The sequence below is a fragment of the Panthera pardus genome, unplaced genomic scaffold, assembly GCF_024362965.1.
Source record: "Panthera pardus isolate Hobbes unplaced genomic scaffold, ASM2436296v1 HiC_scaffold_13, whole genome shotgun sequence".
Classification (NCBI taxonomy): Eukaryota; Metazoa; Chordata; class Mammalia; order Carnivora; family Felidae; genus Panthera; species Panthera pardus.
Window position 1 is genome coordinate 74,702,917 of NW_026526688.1, and position 24,424 is coordinate 74,727,340.

The 24,424-nt window shown below is 36.3% G+C and overlaps 1 protein-coding gene across 6 annotated transcripts in view; it reads right to left on the bottom strand.

Moving 5' to 3' along the window:
- The window catches only part of ARFIP1 (ADP ribosylation factor interacting protein 1), a 122,684-nt gene that overhangs the window by 91,776 nt on the left and 6,484 nt on the right, over positions 1-24,424 (bottom strand). For 4 of the 6 annotated variants that reach the window (XM_053901187.1, XM_019441263.2, XM_019441257.2 and 1 more), the window contains exon 2: positions 16,382-16,461. The exons of the other annotated variants lie outside the window; for them this stretch is intronic. In XM_053901187.1, the coding sequence (XP_053757162.1) occupies positions 16,382-16,459 (78 nt within the window). In that variant the 5' untranslated portion in view covers positions 16,460-16,461. The remainder of the gene's footprint in view (positions 1-16,381; positions 16,462-24,424) is intronic. 6 annotated transcript variants of the gene reach the window in all.

The window sequence follows — 24,424 nt, forward strand, 5'->3', positions numbered from 1 at the left end:
ACCTGGATAACAGAGTAATGGAAAGCAATCAAGGTGAACAGGTGAGAGACAAACAACACTGAATAATGACAACAGACTTAGACAACTCAGTGACTCCATCAAGCGTACTAACATTTGTATTATACAGATCCCAGAAGGGAGGAGAGAAAGGGAGGCAGAAAATGTATTTGAAGAAGTGACAGCTGAAAACTTCCTGAATATGGGGAGGGAAACAGATATCCATATTCAGGAGGCACAGAGCTCGCCTGACAAATTCAACCAAAGGAGGTCCACACCAAGTGGATATAGTAATTAAAATAGCAAAAAATAGTGATAAAAAATTTTTAAGGTTGCAAAAGAAAAGAAGATAGCTACGTATGTACAAAAAAAAAAAAACCCATAAGGCTATCAACTAATTTTTCAGCAGAAACTTTTCAGGCTAGGAGGAAATGGCATGATGTATTCAAAGTGCTCAAAGGGAAAAATCTGCAGCCAAGAATCCTTTATCCGGCAAGGCTATCATTCAGAATAGAAGGAGAAATAAAGAGTTTCCCAGACAAAAGTTAAAAGAATTCATGACCACTAAACCAGCCCTATAGGAAACGTTATGGAGGACTCTGAGCGAAAAACGAAACCCATAAGTAAGAAAGAGTAAGAAAAACAGAAAGCACAAAAGAAAAAGGAAATTAAGCATATCTGTAAAAAATCAGCCAAGAGAAGCACAAGATAAAACAATGTAAAATATGATACGAAATATCTGAAACATGGAGGGTAGATGAGCAAAGAATGAGTTTGAAATTAAGAGACCATCAAGGGTGCCTGGGTGGCTCAGTGGGTTAAGCGTCTGACCTCAGCTCAGGTCATGATCTTGTGGTTTGTGGGTTTGAGCCCCGCGGCGGGCTTTGTGCTGACAGCTCAGAGCCTGGAGCCTGCTTCAGATTCTGTGTCTCCCTCTCCCTCTCTGCTCCTCCCCCACTCACGTTCTGTCTCTCTCTGTCTCTCAAAAATAAGTATTTTTTAAAAAATTAAAAAAAAATAGATTAAGACCTAAATGTGAGACCTGAAACCATAAAAATCCTAGAAGAGAGCATGATGTCTCTGACATAGGCTGTAGCAACACTGTTCTAGATAGGTCTCTGGAGGCAAGGGAAATAAAAGTAAGAATAAACTACTGGGACTACATCAAAATAAAAAGCTTCTGCACAGTGAAGGAAATAATCAATGAAACTAAAAGGCAACCTACAGAATGGGAAAAGATATGTGCAAATGACATATCCGATAAAGGATTAGTATCCAAAATACATAAAAACTTACACAAATCAACACCCCAAAAAACAAATAATCCAATTAAAAAATGGACAGAAGACATGAACAGAGACTTCTCCAAAGATGTCCAGACAGCCACCAGACAGATGAACTGATGCTCAAGATCACTCATCATCAGGGAAGTACAAATCAAATCAAAACTACAATGAGATACCACCTGACACATGTCAGAATGGCTAAAACCAAAACACAAGAAACAAGTGTTGGTAAGGATGTGAAGAAAAAGAAACCCTCATGTGCAGCTGACAGGAATGCAAACTGGTGCAGCCACTGTGGAAAACAGTATGGAGGTTCCTCAAAAAGTTAAAAATAGAACTACCCTACGATTCAGTAATCACACTACAGGATGTTTACCCCCAAAATATGAGAATTCTAATTCAAAGGGATACATGCACCCCTATGCTTATAGCAGCATTATTTGCAATAGCCAAATTATGGAAGCAGCCCAAATGTCTAATGATAGATGAATGGATAAAGATGTGGTATATATACATACAATGGATGCAATAAAAAAGAATGAAATTGAGATTTATAACAACATGAATAGATCTAGAAAGTATGATCCTAAGCAAAATAAATCAGCCACAGAAAGGCAACTACTACATGATTTCACTCAAATGTGTAATGTAAGAAACAAAACAAATGAGCAAAAGAAAAAAAAAAAAAGACAAACCAAGTAACAGGCTCTCAACTATAGAGAACTGATGGTTACCAGACGGAGACAGGTGGGGGGATGGGTGAAATAGGTGATGGGGATTAAGGAATGTACTTGTTGTGATGAGCTCTGGGTGATACATGGATTGTTGAATCATTATATTGTACACAAACATAACACTGTGTGTTAACTATGTTGGATTAAAAGAAAAAAAGAAAACAATTGAAATACCACCATATATCAATGATTTAATGATGGGTCCCAGTAAGTCCCATATGAATAGCCAGTAAGTTTTATTTTATTTATTTGTTTTTTTATGGCACACATTAGAATCACCTGGTGAGCTTTTAAACATATTTTTAAAAAGTACTGGCCAGGCCACCTGGCTGGCTTAGTTGGAGGATCATGCAACTCTTGATCTTGGGGTTGTGAGTTTGAGCCGAGATTACTTAAATAAAACTTAAAAAAAAAAAAAAAAAATCACTTGCCATAAAAAACCTCACTGATTTGATCATGCTCTAGACTCTAAACAAACATATACGCAAAAAAACTTTAGTAATGGGATAGATCTACAAATCCTTCAGTTCTACTTATCATGCAGATTAAAATTACACTATTGTATACCTGTTGAAATGGCCAAAATTAGAAAGACTGACAAAATCAAGTGTTGGCAAGTATGTGGGGCAACCAGACTCTTCTACATTGTTGGTGCAAGTAAAAATCAGTAAAATCACTTTGGAAACCTATTTGGCAGTGCTATTAGAGTTAAACATATGCCTATCCTATGACTCAGCAATTCCACTCCCAGGAAATATAACCAAGAAATAAAAGTGCATATGTTCATCAAAAAATAGCTGAAAGAATATTCATAGCACCTTTATTCAGAAGAGCTAAAACCTGGAAACAACAAGCTGCCCATCAACAGTAAAACAGATAATAATATAGGCATACAATGGAATACTATACAGCAATGAATACTATACAGCAATGAAATAGAACTACTATAAAAAACAGAAAAATAGCTCACAGACATAATGTTGAACAAATGAAGACAGACCTAAAGAGTATACACTACATGCATGATTAAATTCAAATAAAAATAAATTCAAATAACCAGTAAGTTATGATGATTATAGGCAGAACAGTGGTCACCTTGTGGGCGGAGATAGGATAGGAGTACTAAGACATGACCTTGAAGGTGGGACTTCCAGTTTCTATTTCTGCGTGTAAGGAGCTTGGAAATCACCACGCCATCCTAACAAGTAAAAAGCTGAACAGACTGAAAAATCAACAACTCTGCTTGGATTTTTTTTTTTTAATGTTTATTTATTTTTGAGAGAGAGAGAGAGAGAGAGGCAGAGAGAGAGGGAGACACAGAATCATAAGCAGGCCCCAGGCTCTGAGCTGTCAGCACAGAGCCCGATGCGGGGCTCGAACCCACAGACCGTGAGTTCATGACCCGAGCCGAAGTCCGACGCTCAACCGACTGAGCCACCCAGGCGCCCCTCTGCTTGGATTTTTAAGAGTGAGGAAGACTGCTGGAGAAGGTCACTGAACAGACATGATGACAGCCAGCTGACCCATGAACTGGACCCAGGCTGTTGGAGGCTCCTCACCCTCTTCTCTGTCCTTGGAATGTGGGTTCCACTTGCCTTTTATGCTACAGAGGCTCCTCCAAGGACATAGCCTTGAGACAGTAAAGTGGTGTTTAAAACAGCTGCACGGTGTACATGTGACAGAACCCAGTTAAGGCCTCTGCATAAACTTAAGATTTGGCAGGTAGGTACAGGGATCCATTCATCTTGTTGCCACTCAAGACAAGCGTCTCGTACCTAAGTTCCCTTAGCTTATTAAAACTGACACCTACTGACCTGGAGTGGCCTGCCTCTTTCTTCAGTTTCTCCCTGCCCTTCAGGTATTTCCGGGGCAGGGGGAGAATTCCAGACTACACCAGGGAAGCTTCTGAGAGGGATGCAAACCAGCAAAGACACAGGGCAAAGTGCTGCCTCCAAAACTGGAGAGACAGATAGGTGAATATACAGAGTCAAGGCTTAGCAGAGCAAAAACTCACTAGTAGAAATCATCTTGGGAACCAGTGATGGGGTAGGAAAAGCTGAACCGTAATCAACAAATTACTGGAAGCTCACTGTGGAAAACTCTGAAAGTTAAAACTGCAGGGGTACTGTGTCATAAGGAGGGCCCCACAATATTGTGAGTTTTACCTCCAAAAGCTGGACGAGGTTACCACAGTAAATATGGGAGAAAAATCCCCTCATCCTTTCGGTAGGGAAAGGAGATATGAACCATTTTGAAATACATCAGACCACTCTGCTCTCCTTAAAAAGGCCTACCCTCAGGGGAAACCAGAACCTAACCTGCTTGGGTATAATCAGCCCCTAAGTGACCTCAGGAAGAGAAATAAACAAATCCAGCACACTCTAGCTATCTTGTCCCACCCAGGCAGGGGAGAGAAAAACTGAGAAACACTTATGAAGTTTACCGTCTGGAGGCACAGGCTCACTAAAAAAACTGAGACCTAATCATAGGACTATATAATGCTTCCTTTCTCCCATATCCTACCACCACATTGCTCAAGGCCTATTTATAGCAGTTCCTTTTACATCATGTCCGGTTATCAAGAAAAAAATTGTAAGGCCTACCAAAAGGCAAAAATCACAACTTGAAGAAACAGAGCAAGCATCACAACCAGATATGGCAAGGATGTTGGAAATATCAGACTGGGTATTTAAAACAACTATGATTAATATGCTAAGGGCTATAATGGATGAAGTAGACAGCACGCATGAACAGATGGGCAATGTAAGCAGATAAAGAAGTCGTAGGAAAGAACCAAAAAGATATGCTAGAGATCAAAATCACTGTAATGGAAATGAAGAGCCAGAAACGGGCTTATTTTACTATCTAATGACCTTGGAGTAGGCAAATATTTCTTAGGACACTAAAACCATAAATAATAAAAAAGAAACACTGATAACCTGGACTTCATCAAAATTAAAAATTTGTCTTCAGTATCCAAATTCTACAAAGAACTTATCAAACTCAACACCCAAAAAACAAATAATCCAGTGAAGAAATGGGCAAAAGACATGAACAGACACTTCTCCAAAGACATCCAGATGGGCAACCGACACATGAAAAAAATGCTCAACATCACTCATCATCAGGGAAATACAAATCAAAACCACAATGAGATACCACCTTACACCTGTCAGAATGGCTAACATTAACTCAGGCAACAACACATGTTGGCGAGGATGTGGAGAAAGAGGATCTCTTTTGCATTGTTGGTGGCAATGCAAGCTGGTACAGCCACTCTGGAAAACAGTATGGAGGTTTCTCAAAAAACTAAAAATAGAACTACCCTATGACCTAGTAATTGCACTACTAGGCATTTATGCAAGGGATACAGGTGTGCTGTTTCGAAGGGACACATGCACCCCCATGTTTATAGCAGCACTTATCAACAATAGCCAAAGTATGGAAAGAGCCCAAATGTCCCTCGATGGATGAATGGATAAAGAAGATGTGGTGTGTGTGTGTATATATATATATATATATACACACACACACACACAATGGAGTATTACTCGGCAATCAAAAAGAATGAAATCTTGCCATTTGCAACTACGTGGATGGAACTGGAGGGTATTATGCTAAGTGAAATTAGTCAGAGAAAGACAAAAATCATATGACTTCACTCATATGAAGACTTTAAGAGACAAAACAGATGAACATAAGGGAAGGTAAACAATATAAAAACGGGGAGGGGGACAAAACAAAAGAGACTCATAAATATGGAGAACAAACAGAGGGTTACTGGAGGGGTTGTGGGAGGGGGTATGGGCTAACTGGGTAAGGGGCATTAAGGAATCCACTGAAATCATTGCTTCACTATATACTAATTTGGATGTAAATTTTAAAAAATAAAAAATAAAGTTAAAAAAATTTTTCTTCAAAAGAAAACATTAAAAAAATGAAAAGGTAAGCCACGGACGGGAAGAGAACAGACATAATTTATGTATCTGACAAATGCCTAGTATTCAAAATATGTAAAAAAAAAAAAAAAAAAAAAAATATATATATATATATATATATATATATATATATATATAAATGAGTCTTACAATTTAGTAATACGAAGACAAATAGCTCAAAATATGGGCAAACTTCTAACAGGCACTTCACAAAAGAAAATATATGAAACATCACTAATCATCAAGGAAATGCAATTTAAAACTACAATAAGGGGCGACTAGGTGGCTTAGTTGGTTGGGTGTCCGACTGTTGATTTTAGCTCAGGTCTTGACCCCAGGGTCAGGGTCATGGGATAGAGCCCTGCGTCAGGCTCCTCGCTGAGTGTGGAGTCTGCTTGGGATTCTCTCTCTCTCTGCCCCTCCTCCACTCGCTCTCACATACACACGTGCATGCACGCTCTCTCTCCCTTTCTCTCTAAAAAATAAATAAATCAATAAAACTATAATAAGATACTACTAAATACCTACTATTATGGGCTGAAGTTTAAGAAGACTGACAGGTGTTGGTAAAGAGTAGCTGTAATCTGTATACAATGCTGGAGGGAATGTAAAAAAGTACTTCACTTGGAGAAATGTTTAGCAAATTCGTATAAAAGTAAATACACACTTGACCATATGACTCTAATCATTCACTACAGAAATTAAACATCCAGAAGAGACTTTTATGAGCATATTCATAAGAGCCCCAAACTAGGAAAAAATGTCCATCAACAGGTTACGGATAAACAAATTGTGGTATATACATATAATGGTATATTCCTCAGCAATAAAAAGGAATGAATTCCTGATGTATGCAGTAACTGTTGATTAATCTCAAAACATTATGCTGAGCCAAAAAAAGCCAGACACAAAAGAATAAATACCAAATGATTCCATTTATATAGGAGTTAAGAACATACTAATCTATAATGACAGATCAGCTGTTGCCTTGGGAGAAGGGTAGGAGAGGGGAGGACTGACTTCAAAGGGACATGGAAACTTGAGGATGATTGAAACATTCTGTATCTTGATTACAATTATGGTTTCCCAAGTTTATACATTCACCAAAACTCATCAGACTCATCAGACTGCATATTTACAATGGGTGCCTTTTATTATACAGAAATTTTATCTCAATAAACTGTTGATTTTCTTTTTCAAAGAAAGAGTAAAATTCCATTCTATCATGCCTAATGGTAGAGGATCCATTTCTCCTGTTAGCCCCAAATCCACCCAGAGAGCCCAAGCTGGTGGGGGAGGTTTATGGCCTTATCATAGTACCCACTTATAAGGACTGACTCACAGCTCTACAACCTAATAGCAAATGAAGTTTGTCATTTTGCAAAATATGTCTCCATGACAAAAATGTATTAGACCAATACCCTCTCACTATAAAAATCACTGCCAAGTCCTAAGTGTCATTTACGGATATATAGTCCCCGTTTTAAGCCAGTCTGAAAATCATAAGCACTTGCTTTCTAAGAGAATATCTAATAAATGGCAGAAGATTAAAAAAAACCCTCTGTTTCTCAGATCTAGTGTCCCTCCTTCTAGATCTTTTAAATCAGCAATAGGGGCAATAATCAGTTTGCCAAATCAGACTTTAGTCAAGTATTGTATATATCTCATTCATTTGGCTGCCCAGACACAGCCTGCTTCCAATGTTGGGGAAAGCCTCCACGTGATAAGGCTGGTGAAAGGCAGAGCCTGTGTCTTCTTATATAAAAACTCAAAATACCAGATAATCAAGCAAATATCTGGATCCAGATTACTTGGGTTCAATCCCTGGCTCCTCCACATACTAGCTATGTAACCTTAGGCAAATTTCTGAAGTTCTCCTTCCTCATTTGTAAAATGATAATAGTACTTACTTTGTAGCACTGCTGTGAGAATAAAATGAAATAAATATAAAGTACTTAGAAGAGTGCCTGGCATACAAGAAGTGCCATATAAGTTATTATTTATTTCCCAAGCTCTGCTGGCACTGCCATAAACCTAGGTTCTGTCAAATCGAAGGCAATTGCCCCAGACCTGGAATCAGAAACCAGTAATAAAAAGAAAGAGGGACAACAGGAACTCACTCTGGAGCAGCCGTAACTTGCAGCAAGATCAAACTCTGGGTCAGCAGAGGCCATAGCACTCGTGGCAGCATCCAGGCACCATAGCTAGAGGTACTGGCAGTGCAAGCTGCTGTCTGTTGCTAGGCAATGGCAGAGCACTGGTACCCCCACTAAAACAGTGCTGGACCATGATTTTGGGCATAGTCCTAGGCACAAAGCCTGGAGTCTGATTTGTCAATCTTTCTGACAATTCTGTAAGCTACCTCATGTCCTCTTAGTAAATGTCTTTTCCATGTAAGTGAGTTGGAGTTGGTTTCATTGCTTGCAACATAAGACCCTGACATCAGACCTGCATAAGTGAATAACGGAAAATGGTCTTAGAATATCTTTGTGAATGTTTCTGAGTATCAAGTGAAAACTATGAAATGGTCTAGAAAGTTTTCAGAATGTTAGAATGCTATGAAACTTGTTTGATAGCCATGGCTCCCTAATCTAATACAACAATAGTAACTGAAAACCTGATCTTTATTGACTACTTTCTATGTGCCAGGTACTGTGCTAAGCACCTCACATTAATTATTTCATTTAACCTTCAAAGGTGCCCTGGGAGGTAGAGGAGACTTTCCCAATTTTACAGATGAGGAAACTGAGGACTAGGAAACTTAAGGAATTTAAGTAACGTATCCTCTTGTGTACACAGCCCACAAGAATATTAAGAGCTAACATTTAATGAGCACTTACCATGTGTCAGGCACTACTGTGTTTTTGTTATATTATGTGTGTTGTGTGTGTTATATTATTATATTAACTGATTTAGTTCTAATTGTTCTATGTGCATTATCTCATTCAACCCCACAACTCTCTAATATAGGTTCCATTATTATTCCTGTTTTACAGGTAAGAAAACAGATTAAGAAATTTGCTTCATAACATGCAGCTAGCAAGTGATGAACTGGGATTCAAATCTGGCTTTAAGAACTTCATTTTCAACCTCTACATTACACTACCTTTCCAAAGGTGACTGAAATACATCATTGGGCCATGCCAACCAATGTATATGCATTCAGGTTTTTATGTGGGTCAAACCTACTGCTTTCTTAATGTTGACAACTCGTACTGTTGTTTCTTCTATTTCCGTACCATCATGCATAGTTAAAGAGTAGCACTGTCTTTACCTGACCCTCATTTCCAACAACTGAAGAATGAATGAAGCATCAGCCTCCAATTACATCATTAGCACTGTCTTTTGCTAACACCAGAGCCCTAGAGACAGCTGTACCCCGGAACTTCCTACTCCTCACTGTGGGCAAATGCAGAATTAAGCTAGGACATCTGTGAATCAGGAGGTTCAGGATACCAAGTCTGTTACCGCAAATGGCATCAACTGCCAGAAAATATGTATGTGTTATCAATGATCCTGAAAACTCAATGGTTCTCAACCAGGCTGAATTGCACACCCCCTCCCCCAAATATTTAGCAATGTCTGGAGACATTTCTGGTTCTTATAGCTGAGGATGGTGTGCTACTGGCATCCTGAAGAGACAGGACAGGGATGTTGCTAGACATCCTACAATGCACAGGATAATCCCCCACAATAAAAAATCATCCAGCCAAATATGTCACAGTGCCAAGGATGAAAGACTCTATAAACAGCTTGATGCTATAAACTGCTTCGTACACTAGTCTTAATACTTACTCACTTTAATGTCATAGAAATAACCCATTCCAAAGCATGAGACCAACTGCACTGGGGGGAGAATTACTCCCCCCATGCCCTCCTTTGCTGAACCACTTAACACTGTCCATCATTCCAGCAAACGTTTTCAACACCATAAGAGCTATAACATGGCTCATAAAACTGCTTACTGTCTGACCCCTACCTACTCCTCCAGCTGCTTCTCATACCATTCTCTCCTCTAACGATCTCCAACTTGGTCAATTAGGCAACCAAATAACTTCATCTTCACACTCAGGATGCACAACAACTCTTCTCCCTGTCAATTCAACTTTCAGTCTATGACCTCTTCTGTGGTTACCGAAAACCTAGGCTAAAAGAAAAAAAGCGCCTCATGTAATTTTTTCTGGTACAACTTATGTTTTTCAAATTCTAAAAATATACCTTGACACTAACATTTAAAAAGGCCTTACAAATGACAGTCAACATTTATAGGCGAACACCCTATGGAAAATAAAAGATACAACATACACCAAAATTCACCCAGACTAAAAATCTAGCTTAAGTTTTTTTTAATGTTTATTATTTTTAAAAGAAATAAACAGCATGAGTGGGGGAGGGGCAGAGATAGAGGGAGACACAAAATCCGAAGCAGGCTCCAGGCTCTGAGCTGTCAGCACAGAGCCCGACACGGGGCTTGATCCCATGAACTCCAAGATCATGACCTGTGCTGAAGTATGATGCTTAGCTGACTGAGCCACTCAGGCACCCCAAAAATCTACCTTTTAATAAGGAAAGAGAAGGCATACTGGAAATACAATTAATTGTTGTTATCAATTTATTACCTTATTAATGGTAAAGCCTAATTTCTACAATGCTTAGAAACAAGGTAGAAACTTTCTAAAAAAGATGTAAAAGAACTTGTCTTAGCCTTAGGCTTCTGGAACTATACAAGGCACTATATCTTCTAAAACACACACATTTAACATTGGTTTTTATTCCAATTGACCACCGAACAAGCAAAAATAAAGTGATATAGTAATAAGCGTAAAGCTTTTCCAATTCTTTCTTAAATCTATTATTTAAAAAAAGTTATTTGAAAATTCATTAAAAAGTACTGTGAAATATTTTCAGTGCTCAGATCACTGGATGCATATATTTAATAGACATGTTGTTCAATCACGTAGCTATATTTTCTTCTAATTTAAAAGACTAACTTCTTAATTTCAATCAATTTGAGACAAAAGAGCAATGAAAAAAGTAAACAGTGTGAAAGAAGAAAAAGTAGCCATAAATATTTAACTCTAATTGTTCTAGTTATGGCTTCAGACAATGAAGGTCGCAGTGTTTACTGGGGTAATTATGCATGTCAAGAGAGACCATACTTTGTTCCAATACCAAAAAGCACAAATGCCTTCTGTGTTAGATGAAATTATTTACATTTTTGTTTGCCTACAAAAAGAGAAAGCAATTATATTAAACTCATAATTCAAATAGTCTTTGAAATTTCCTTCTGTATTAGTAAAAATATGACCTTCTTTTAAAAATGATTAATGTATTTATTATAAAGTGTTAACATAGTTCAAAAATATTAGGTGAATAAATCTCCTGCATGAAGTTTCACGAGAACTACCCAACCTATCAGGAAACGTGGACATAAGGACCAGCTTTGCCCCTTTTTATAAGTTTATAAATATTCCTAAGTTTCAATTTCCTCCTCATAAAATGAGATTATTAACCTCACCTATATACCATAAGATTCAAATATGAAATTGCTTTGAAAACTGAAAATGCTATTTTATATAAAGATGTCATAATTATAGCACATTGGTTTCAGCTCGGCTCCAACAAGATGAATACTGGAATAGGTCCATCAACACTAATACCTGCCAGCACATCTCCCCTTGCTAACTACACTTTTCTAAACAGACCAATATCAAGACAGTTGAAATGGAATCCAGATGTTAATGTTTGTAACCTTGTTCTTTTTTATTTTGTTCTATCTCAGAGATTTCATGGTTTTAAAGGGAATATGACCCTCAAACCTATGATAAAAGGATGGATAAAGCAAATGCGGTAAAATCCAGATAATTATTGAATCTGGATGATGAACATATGGGAATTCATTTACTATTTAACCTTTACTTCATATGTTGCAAGTTTTCCTTAAAAAAATGTTTTAATATATTAGTATCAATACCTAATTTGTCTTATATTTTCAACCAGGTGCTACCTGAACACTGCATTTCAAACCTTCCCCCAACTTTCTCATCTCCTGTCATTCTCTTTTCTACATCAAGCCAATCTCAGCTGCCAGCCACCACTTGAACCACATTTCCTCCCACTCTTTCCCCACTGACACTCAGTTTCAGCCACAAAGCCCTCACCACTGTCCCTCAAACACATCAATCTTATTTTTGCCCTTCTTTCCTCTCTCTGGAAAGTTCATACTTCCAGATTTTCACGCAATTCTCCTTCACCTCATTCAGGTTTCTGCTTAAACATCATCTAAGAAGGGCCTTCCCTGACCAACTAATGCAAATTCAGTTTTCATCACTCATTAGCCCTTTAGCCTGCTTTATAGCAGTAAAGACTATATTAAATTATAAAATTATTTATGCGTATGTTTAACATGTCTGTCTCCCTCCCCAATATGTTTACAACATAAAAGCTGTCCTCTTGACACTCAAGATCCTTCCATGATCTGGACTATCTTTTTTCCACCAATTATGCTTACCCTATTAAATCAAACTTAATTATTCACACTTCCACATACATGTCTCTCAATTTCCCTTCTCTATGCCTTTGCTCAAGCAGTGATCATCATCACTCATATGCTCAAATTTTACCCACACTATAAAACTAAAACTCAGTTCAAAATGCCACTTGTGCTGATATTCCTGGCTGATACTCCTCTGAACTGCCAAAATTCTTTATTTGTACCACTCTACAGGCATTATTATTCTACATTTTATTTATTTTAAATTTCCTCTATTAATCAACATGTACCTAGAATGCAGGATCTCGGGGCGCCTGGGTGGCTCAGTCAGTTAAGCGTCTGACTTCGGCTCAGATCATGATCTCACAGTCCGTGAGTTCGAGCCCCACGTCGGGCTCTGTGCTGACAGCTCAGAGCCTGGAGCCTGTTTTGGATTCTGTGTCTCCCTCTCTCTCTGCCCCTCCCCTATTCATGCTCTGTCTCTCTCTGTCTCTAAAATAAATAAACCTTAAAAAAAAAAAAATTAAAAAAAAAAAATTAGAATGCAGGATCTGTATTTCCTTTTTAGACCTCTGAGTTACTTATGTAAAAGAAAAATGCAATTATTTGTGTATGTTTTTTGGGTATTAGAAACTGGTATACGTATTAGTGTTACTATATTGAAGAGCAGACAGAAAAAGAGTAATTCTGGCAATAATCCTAGAACACACTAATAAATACCTAACAGAACTATTTTTCTTTTCTTTCCCTTTTTGTTGTTAAAAATACATCTTATTTGCTTGTTTTCCTAATATCCTTGCTTCTACCTTTAAGTAATTTTTCCCCTATTTAGTTTCTTAAATTTACTTCTATTTTTCACTTTAATTAACTTGGGTTCAAATCACAGCTCTGTTCCTCATTAGCTGTATAAGCCTTTTCAGGTCTTTGTTGCCTAAATCTGTAAAATGAGGGAGAAAACCTCAACTGCAAACAGGGTTATTATGGTATTAAATAATAAATACGTAAATTTAAATAATAAATACGTAAAACACCATACGGTATCTGGCACCAACAGACTCTCAGTGAATGGTGCCTACAGATAGAGAAGCAGCAGTTTAAACACATTTCCAGGTATAAAGTTTAAATATTAAAAACGCAAAGAACAAAATCCACTTTCATCTGCTCTAATCAAGACTGGACTAGGGTACAAAGCAAGCCAACCCCATGTTTTCTTCTCCTTTTTTAACTTAAAAAGAAAAGCTAATGTCACTTAAAAAAAAATTACATGTAGAAGAAGAAAGCATTTTTATGATCACTGATGAGCATCCTGGATTCCTCGGTGAACTAGCTGAGCGAGCCTGAGCAAGGCGATTCACCTTACAGAACCTAAATGAACTTTATGTCTCTTCTTGTCCAGGGTTGACAATGCTTTTGGCTCAGTTCAAAAAGCTGGAGTTTTTCCCTTGTTTTTTTGTTTTGCCTTTGAAGAAATAAAAACTATCACCCATGTCATCATATTCTATTCCTAAGAAACAAATATTAATATATCATTTATAGCAGTGGAGTAAAAATTAATTCATTCATCAAACTGACCACCAGTGATGTGCTAAGCTTGAAGATTAGTCTGAATTACTGAAAAGTCTGATACATAGAACATTTAAGAAGTTCACAGCCATAATACACACAGCAATATATTAAAAGAAAACTTTTTAAAAAAATGTTTATTTTGAGAGAGAGAGAAAGATCGAACAGAGTGGAGAAAGAGGGAGAGAGAGAATCCCAAGCAGGCTCCATGCTCAGCATGGATCTCACAACCATGAGATTGTGACCTGAGCCAAAATCTGGATGCTTTAACAACTGAGCCACCCCACAAGAAAAATTCTTGTAAGCAAATCTGACCCCTGAAAATGTTTTCATCATGGACTTTGGAAAAAAAAAAGGTTCAAGTCAGTATTATACTAATAAAGGGGGAATTAAAAATGTTTATTTATTTATTTTGAGAAAGAGAGGGAACTTGCAAGTGGAGAGGGACAGAGAGAGAGGAGAAAGATAATCCCAAGCAGGCTCCGCACTGTCAGTGCGGAGCCTGCTGCTTAACCGACTGAGCCACCCAGGCGCCCCTAAAAGGGGAATTTTAAACCCCAAATAAACCCCTAAATCCTACACTGGTGAACTGTAAACTCAGACAGTATTTTTAAATTAAATTTGGACATAAATTCAGACTATACTCACACACCTGATCTTTTTTAAAAAAATTACAATATTCCCTGTGAAGAGTGCACAATGGGTATGGCTAAAAATGCAGGGAATGCTTAACATGGATTTTAATGTTAATATATATTAAATTTTCAGAACAATTACATGGCAGTGGTTTCCTTCAGATCATCGTCATCCAGGATTAACTCTCTATTAAGCAAGAAATTTCTAGCTTAGCATCTATGTGAGTGACATTCACATAGACGAAATTCACAGTGGTAAACCACAAACACAACACTTTCATTTTTTATGAATCCTTTTATTGGCTGGGCTGCCAATCCTTCCTGTAGTTCACATGCATGAAACCTCCTCTGATCATCTCTCAACAGTATAGATTCTGAGATCTGATCATAAAAATCAAATCCATGAGTTAAGATAAATACAGCATACATAATTTCCTAGTTTCTCTGAACTAAACGTAATTAAAACATTGCTTTCACAAATAGTAAATAGCCAAACTATTTTAAATCACAAAGAATCCTGAATCCTCCCCTAGATAACACATATTTTGCCAACCAGAACTCATCTTTGACTTTTGGACTAAAAGTAAAGTATCTAGTTCTAAATCCTACATTAAAGCTTTCACACAGACTCACAGTATCTTGGCTTGGTTGAAGACACACTACATCTAGCATTGTGCACATATACTGATGGCAAATTGGTTCAGACTCCATGTAGTGTTCCAGGCTTGCCAACTCCTCTGAGTCAGTCACTATCTCTTTGAAAGTTAAGTATGTTTAACAAATAAATGGGGAAAACAATAGTTGTTCTAATACCTAACTGAATGATACCAAATTGTTCTAACGTTCAAAATGGGACAATATAAAAGTGCTACTCTGTAAATCATCAAACACTATAAACCTGAAGGCTTTACTAGTATTAGGTATTCAAAAAACATCTGATAACTTGAATTCAATATAAAACTAACTTTTTCATATCTCTTCCCTTAATCTAATGAGCTAGTGGTTCACTGAACCATCAAAGTGGTTAGAATCATTTGTAGAACTTCCAAAAAGAAACAAAAACAAAAAAATCCCACACGGCCGGTTGTCTTATCACTATAGATTCACATTCAGTGAGTCAAAAGTTAAGTCCAGAACTCAGGTTTTTGGTTTTTTTTAACTCTACACTTGGATTCTAATGCGTACCTAACCAAAGAGAGTAGACAGGAGTAGACAAGCTCAAACATGAACCTATTACTGTATTATTTCAACAGAAATCTCATTTCATATTTATAGTAAAAGCTATAGTTTGGGGCGCTTGGGTGGCTCAGTTCGTTGAGCACCCAATTCCCAATTTCAGCTTAAGTCATGATCCCAGGGTCGTGGGTTTGAGCCCCGTGTCGGGCTCCGTGCTGAGCGTGAACTCTCTCTCTCTCCCCCTCCGCCCCTCTCCCACTCATGTGCTCACTCTAAAAAAATAAAAAAAATAAAAAATAAACAACTATAGTTTGACCCCAACTTTTACATTCATCTTTATGTAACAAATATACTCTAGAATTTTAGATGCCGAAGGCAAATAATAATTTCCCATTATGAAGGAATCTCTCTCTTCCCACTCCTTAACTGTGTCTGTGTCTATGTGTGTAAGAGTTTATTCAGAAAGGCCCATGTTTAGACCAACTGAGTCAATCTGGACAGTGTGAAACTGATTGAGACGGGCTGATTTCAAAAATCCATAGAAATACCATCCAATCACCTCAGAATTAGACTTGACTTCTTCTGTGCCTGGTTTAGATGCACCATGAGTTGTAGTATCATTGTTGCAGTCAGACATACCTAAAAGTAAAATGTGTTAAGCACACATTAAATAATTTAGTTTAAAAAGCTGTACAATCTCAGTGATATTCTTATAAATATTCTGTAACATAATTTATTTGCGGTCAGAATGTGCTCTGCAAAATTACAATCACATGAGTATCTATTGATTATAACAGGTAAACAATTCTAACAACAAAATTTGAGAAAAAGTATTTATGCAGAATGTGAAAACATATACCTCAATGATTAAAAAATAATTTCATAAAACATTTTAGATATGAAACAAAATTTAAAAGACAAGAACATCAACTTGATTTGACAGATGAAAAACTCATATACAAGATATGTGAAGCAAAAATATTATTCATGGCCTACATAAAACCAAAGTTTTAGACTAGAACTCAGACCTCTTCTACCTCCCTGGCCAGTGCTCTTTCATATTGATAAACACAGACATGACTATTCATTCTCGAAGTGAAACACTATACCCAGATTTCATTAAATAAAAAGTTTGAGCTATTTCTGCTTCTAAGTTATGCAACAACATTTATAGAATGCCAACTATACATGAAGAACTCTTCTAGGCACTAAGGAGAAAGAAGAGTAAAATCGAATTCATGGTCTGCAAGTACTCTGAATCTAATCAAGGAGACAGAGAGAAATAATTACAAGATACCACGTTAGGTATTACAATGCAAAGAAACAAATTTTTACTTTTGAAATACACTGGAGGGAACATTTTACAATTTCAGTTTGTAAACCGAACCCAATACCACATTAAGAAAATAATACAACATGAACAATTGGGATTTATCCCAGGAATACGAAACTAGCTCAATTAGGAAATCTATTACTATATACTGTATTCCTAAACCTAAGGGAAAAAACACAGTTTTCTTCACATATGTTGAGAGATCTTTTGACAAAATGCAACATCCATTTTCAGTACTCAAGGAAAAGGGAACTAAGGGAGATTTTCTCAACATGATTTCCAGTAACGACCTTGGGTAACTGAATTGGAGAAAGTAAAATTGCAGCTAAAGGAAAACGACTGTACATATTAGGGATATTAGTCTGTTGTGTTTCAGTTCCCTACAGTCAACTATGGTCGATTAGCACATTATCCTCCTCTTGATATGTTGTCAAAAAATTAATAACAGCTTCACACTGCATCACAGTGTCTACATCATTCACTTCAACTTCATCTCATCGCATGGGCATTTTATCATCTCTCATTACCACAGGAAGAAGGGTGAGTACAGTATAATATATTTTGAGAGAAAGAAAAAGACCACATTCACAAAACTTTTATTACCATATAGTGTTATAACTGTTCTATTTTATTATTGTTGTTGTTAATCTCTTAACGTGCCTAGTTTATAAATTAAACTTTATCATAGGTATGTATGTGTAGGAAAAAGCACAGTATATAAAGGGTTCAGTACAATCCCCAGTTCCAGGCATCCACTGGCAGTTTTGGAATGTATCCCCCACAGATAAAGGGAGACTACTGTAAAGAACTCTTAAAAACAAAAAGAAAAAACTCAAAAACCAGATTGAAAGCAGGAAAAAGACATAAACAGAAAATTCACACACACACAGAAAGACATTAAAACAGCCCTCCAACATATAAAAATGTTCAAATTCACTCATAATTAGAGAAATGCAAGTTAAAACAACACCGAGATAACCATTTCTTACCTACCAGACTGGCAAAAAAATTTTAAATATAACAAAACTTTCCGTTCGTGAGGAAGTACGGAAAAACAGGGACTTTCATACAGTGCTGATGGGAATACAAATTGGCACAGCCATTCTGGAGGCAACTTTAGTGATGCCTAAGATCATCATCACATATGCACTTACTGCTATACCCAGCAATCTCATTTCTAGGAATCCATCCTAGGAATATACCTCCAGCAATACAAAAAGACATAGACATTGCAGTATTCTTCATAAATGTAAAATACTGGAAACAGCCTAAGTGTCTATACATAGGAAAGTGACTGAATAAACCATGGCACAGCCAAAGAATAGAGTACTATGCAACTATTAAAAAAATGAGGAGGATCTCTATGATATGGAGTGATTTCCAGGACATACTGTTAAGTGAAAAAAACACAAAGCCCAAAAATACTTATAGGTATACTACCTTCATGTAAGAACAAAGGGAATATAAGAAAATACATGTTTCTGTTCATTAGAGCAAAAAGAAATACAAGAACAAAGAGACAGACAGACACACACACACACAGACACACAGACACACACACACACACAGTCCAAAGCAGGCTCCAGGCTCTGAGCTGTCTGCACAGAGCCCGGCATGGGGCTCAAACCCATGAACTGTGATATTATGACCTCAGCCAAAATCGGAGGCTTAACCGACTGAGCCACTCAGGCGCCCCCCTAAATACCATTCTTCAGTAAGGAACTGTAACTCTTAGAAGAATTGGTTGATTCTAAGGCTGGAGCAGGGAAAATACAAGATGAGTCTGGAACATTTTCTGGAAATGAAAGAATACAGGAACCAACCTGAAGGAACCCCTAAAGGCCAATGCTAGAACAAACTGAGCAACAAAATAACTTATGATAATACTGTATTTAGACCCATAGATTAAGACAAATGAGTCCATACTGATATAAATAGCCAAATAAATAAGTAAATGGGGGTAAAGAGGCAATACTTCCATATGACAAAGTCTCAATTAATAAACATAGAAAAGAGGGAAACAGAATCACCATCTGGCAAATACCACAGTAATAAATGTTGCAGACAAGATCCACTGATAGATGCTAAAATTAGAAGGCAAAAGTTAGAGAGGAGAAACAGGGTTTACATAATTTCCAAGTATCTCCCACAAGGTACTTACGAACTGAAAAGGGAAAGACAGTAAAGGAAATCATGGTTTGTAGTGAAGAAACTCAACAGATATAACTTAACCAAGTGATCAAGCAATTACCAGTAGTAAGATATAACATCATAATCCCCTTGAAACACTGCACTGAGAAGGACACATCATTTCTGTGATATTCTTGCCAAAAATGCATAAGCTCAGGCCTATCATGAGAAAACACTGGACTAACGCAAACTAAGGGATGCTCCACAAAATAACTGATCAATACTCTTTAAAAGTGTCATGTTTCCTAGATAGGATTCTGGAACAGAAAAAAAGACAACTGAAAATTTAGTGAAATTCTAATAAGGTCTGTAGTTTAGTTAATAATATGATACCAATGTTAGTTTCCTATTCTTGATAATTATAGTTATGTAAGATATTAGCATTCAGGGAAGTGGGGTGAAGAATCTAAGGAAACTGCACTATTTTTGCAAGTCTAAAATTAGATCAAAATTAGTTTTTTAAAAACGGAAAGAAATTCTGAACAAAGGTTGAGGAATTACCCTTAGATAAAAGTAGGAAACCTCTTCCACTGAGGGAAGAATGAAAAGGAGGAAGGAAAGGAAGGAACCCCTGGAGATAGCAAAGAGTGGAATAGAAAACAGAAGAAAATTAAGGCAATTCACTTTCACTGTCTTCTACTTTCTTATGAAACAGAAGTTATCATCGGCTTCTCTGTATTAATCAGTAGCATCAATTAGGAAAATATATCATTATCATCCAACTGAAGAAAAGGTCAAATAACCCTGGACATAGAGAGAAACAGGAAATCAAATTTCTGAGAATTACAGAGATAGGTACTAAATAATCTGTGTTTTATTGATATTCTTTAAATGCTCTGACCTACTTCACATTTATTTTTTAGAAGTTTGTTCATAAAGTTTGATAACTAATATACATGGGGAACAAAAAGATTTAAAAAGTTAATGACTTCTAGTTTGTACTGTTTAAGATACATGGTTTTTGATCTTTACACATATTCAGTTATCTTTAAAAACTGTTTTCAAAATAGAATGATAAGCTACTCTTTCAAAACTACCATTAATGCTCAAGCCTCTTAAGCAAATTTATACTGCAGGCCAAAAATGCTTCAGGTCATCTCTGGGGCTCTGATTCTATAAATCAGCCAGAGGTACTCATTAACTAAGGAGTGTTAAGAACAAATGACCTTTGGCGTGAATTATTAATGAGCACTAGAAAAAGTGCTTAAATAATATCACCCGAAGTTTATAATTCATCCAACTGTCTGGGATTATTTTTTATTTTATTATTAAAATCATATTTTAATTTCTATAAACTGAATAAACTAGATCTATCCAAGGGGAATTTATATAAGAACTTTAACCAGAATTCAATGAGGGAGAATTCTATACCCTATAATACTTAATTGCATTTAGGTTCTTCCTAAGGACCCAAGAAAGAGAGGCCAGAAGGTACCAAATTTGCCAGGATACTGGAAGAGGAAATAGAAGATTCTATGGACGCCAGAAAAGAAAAAACTACATTTACAGTCTCCATGTTTCCAATGAGTTAAAGACTAGAAGTTAGCAGTCTAACACTAAAGGATGTATGTATGGGATGATGTTGTTAAACAGAAACCCTGAATTTTCAAATTAAGGTACTCACATACCACACAGAGTCTGAAACGGTGTGCTCAAGGCACAGGAAGGCAAACAGAAACAGGGCAGAGTTAAACAGGATAAACATGGCACATCATATTGGAATGAGAATTTACATTCTTTTTATTAAAATAAGTACTAGAATATTATGGGATCTAAAACAAAATTCACTTGAATAAAACAATATACATAAGTCTTCCAAGAAATTTCTTGAAGTTTTGTAATAAAATATGTGTCTCCAAAGAAACATCTGAGGGGAGGGGGGGAGAAAGAAACATCTGAAGAGGGATACTTCCTTCTAGAGGTACTTTAGTAAAAACGTTGGAGAAATACTATAAATAATTATTAATATATGTGACCAAGGAGTTCGAACTGGTGAGATAAGGACAATGCTAAGGAGGTAAATACAGAAAATTGAAAGCAAAAAGTAGCAAAACCTGGGCTTTCTTTAATTTAAATTTGCTTAGTTTCTTTAGACTATTGTATTGCTGATATTCCAGAGACTGGTTACCAGGCTAAATATTAAAGAAAGTTACTCTATTTCTTTCATTCTTGATGGAATTTATTAGAATATGTCTAGCTTTTCTCGCTTATGAATAAACAGAATGGAAAGACTTGTTTTAATTTCATAATTTAATACTAATTTTAAAGTTGAACTAACTTACAATAAAAAAACTTAGTTAAAACATATAGTGACATTAAGTAACTACATGTGTTCGAGTTGAAAAATAACATCTAAAATACAGAAGCTTTCTGCTGTAGTCAAAACAATTTAATTTTCTTTTTTATGACAGTAGTCTTAACGTAAGGAAAAAATCCTTTTCCCTACTATCTAATGCAAATGATATTGAACTAAAAATGGTTCACAACACAATATGTTCAAAGTACAATTACATTCCCTTTCATAAGTATAACTAAATAAAAGGAAATAAGATAATAACGAATCATTTACATTATGCTGCTGCCTTATGTCAACAATTATCTCATATCTGTAAAAGCTATTTTACCATACACCTACAAGTCCTTTTAGTGATAAGTTAAGATTGCATTGCTCATCAGTCTAGACAATTCAAAAGTAGAAAGCTTTGACAAAATATAGTTAATTCCCCATTACAGGTAATAATGGGAAACAATTTAAAAATCAATATTCAGGGGTGATTGGCTGGCTCAGCTGGAAAAGCATCCAACTCTTGATCTTGGGGTCATGAGTCTGAGCCCCGTGCTGGGTGTATGGATTACTAAAAACAAACAAACTTAAAAAATAATACTAATAATAAATAAAAATCAATATTCAACTATTCCCATCTCCACCATCATTACTAACTTTCAACCAAGTAATAAAATTAACTGGGAAAGTCTTATTTTCCCCATTTAGATTGTGTTTCAGAGAAACTAATGAGAAGTAAAATGATAAGAGTCTCAAAACTAAAGTACTTCCTGAATTCTTCAAGATAACTAGTTGCGTTCCAGAATATTAGCAGTGAGGCCAACCAAGAACCGAAAGAACTGGGGAGTTACTTTAATTCTGTAACTAAATTCCCAAAACTATATAAAGTAAACCCCTCAATATTTTTTTCAGTGGAAAAAAGCTTCAGAATAAATAAAGTAAGAATACAGCTTAAACACAGACACAGATAGTAACATATAGAAAAATTTATAGATACGCGTATTTACATGAGTTGGTGTATATTTCTTAGAAGCAACTGCAGCCAGAATGAGCACACATAGTGCCCAGATATTGGTTTCTAATACCATTCTCCAGTAAAGGGAACCAGCACTTCTTGGAGAAATAGCTGAGTCTAGGCCTGGGGCAGGAAATATACAAGATGAGCCTGAACATCTTGTAGTGCCAGGAAGTAAAGATGTGCTAAAAAAAATCCCAACAACAAACCAAACAACAAAATCCTCACAACGATAGGGATATGTCAAAGGGATATAAAAACGAACTGAAAGAGCTCCCAATAGCCAAAGCTGGAGTAATCTAAGCAACAAAATAAAGTACTACTGGATTATATAACTCAAAGTATAAAATAAATATCCACGAGACAATATTCATGTAAATAAATGACTAAATAACAAATGAGGACAAGGAGACAAATTTCCCTTGCAAAAGAATTCCAAAAAATTTATGTACATACTGCACTGTTAAGAAGGTGGAATATAACTCCCTACTTCTTAAGCATGTACTTCACATAGTGACTTTTTTCTAAGAAGTACAATATGCAAAGGTTAGGGAAGGAGTAACTTTACGGAGGACAAACCTAATAAACCCAATCTCAAGCCAGGGGACTAAGTCAACAACAACCACTGATAATATTTACTCTTTATATAATGAGAATGTCACTTTATTCCTGTGGGTCTTCCTCCCAAAAACATATTATCCAGTCTAATCCTAAGAACAGCACCAGACAAATCTCAATTGAGGGACAGTCTACATAATACTTGACCAGTAACTCTCAAAACTATCAACTTATAATCAAAATCAAGGAGTCTGAGAACTGGTCAAAACCAAAAGGGCACATGACAACTAAATCTAATGTGGTATTCTGGAACAGAAAAAGGACATTGGGAGAAAACTGAAGCAATCTGAACAAACATTAGTACATATAAATATTGGTTTATGAATTGTGACAAATGTACCACACTAATGCAGTATGTTAATAACAGGGGAAGCTGGGCATGGGGTATACAGGAATCTCTACATTATCTGCAATAATTCTAAAAATCTAAAATTTTTCTAAAATAAGAGCTTATTATAAAATAATCTAAGAATACTGTTATATGTTATAGTTTTTAATAATTAATATAAACTTAAAATAAGATTTTTCATACACTTAAGAAACAGTATAACTCAATTTAACTACTATTTTAACTACTATATTAAAAATAGTTATATTCAAAATCCTGTAGTCTAAAACTTCATGAACTGAAATCTTTAATACTATATACTTGGAAACTCAAGCAATATTTAGGCATGAGGTACTGAGCTAGAAGATAGGGATTTAAGAACAAGCCAAAAAAGAATGTAAGATTTGGTCCCTATCTTCATGGAGTTTGGAGGCATATAATCACACACAAAATGTAAACTGTAACTGTGGTAAATGTATGATCTGGGTGGTTAGAGTATTCCCTAAGGAAACAAAACTTCTGTTGAAGTGTGAAGGATAGTTAGGAGCTAATAAGGAGCCTTGTAATGGCAAGGATCAAGACAAGTACAAAGGACTAAAAGGTGGCCAGCACAGTTGAAGTGGAGAGTTAAGCAGAACATGGTAAATGATGAGGCTGGAGGGCAAGGATGAGTTAAGCACTGTTAAGGAGTTTTATTTTTATTCTAGAAGCAATGGGAAGTCGTAGAAAGATTGGGGAGGAGAGAAAAGTGACAATCAGATGCGTGTTTCAAAATAAGGCACTATGCCTCCAGGATGGATGATGGATTAGAGAGGGGCCAAAATAGAAGTGAGC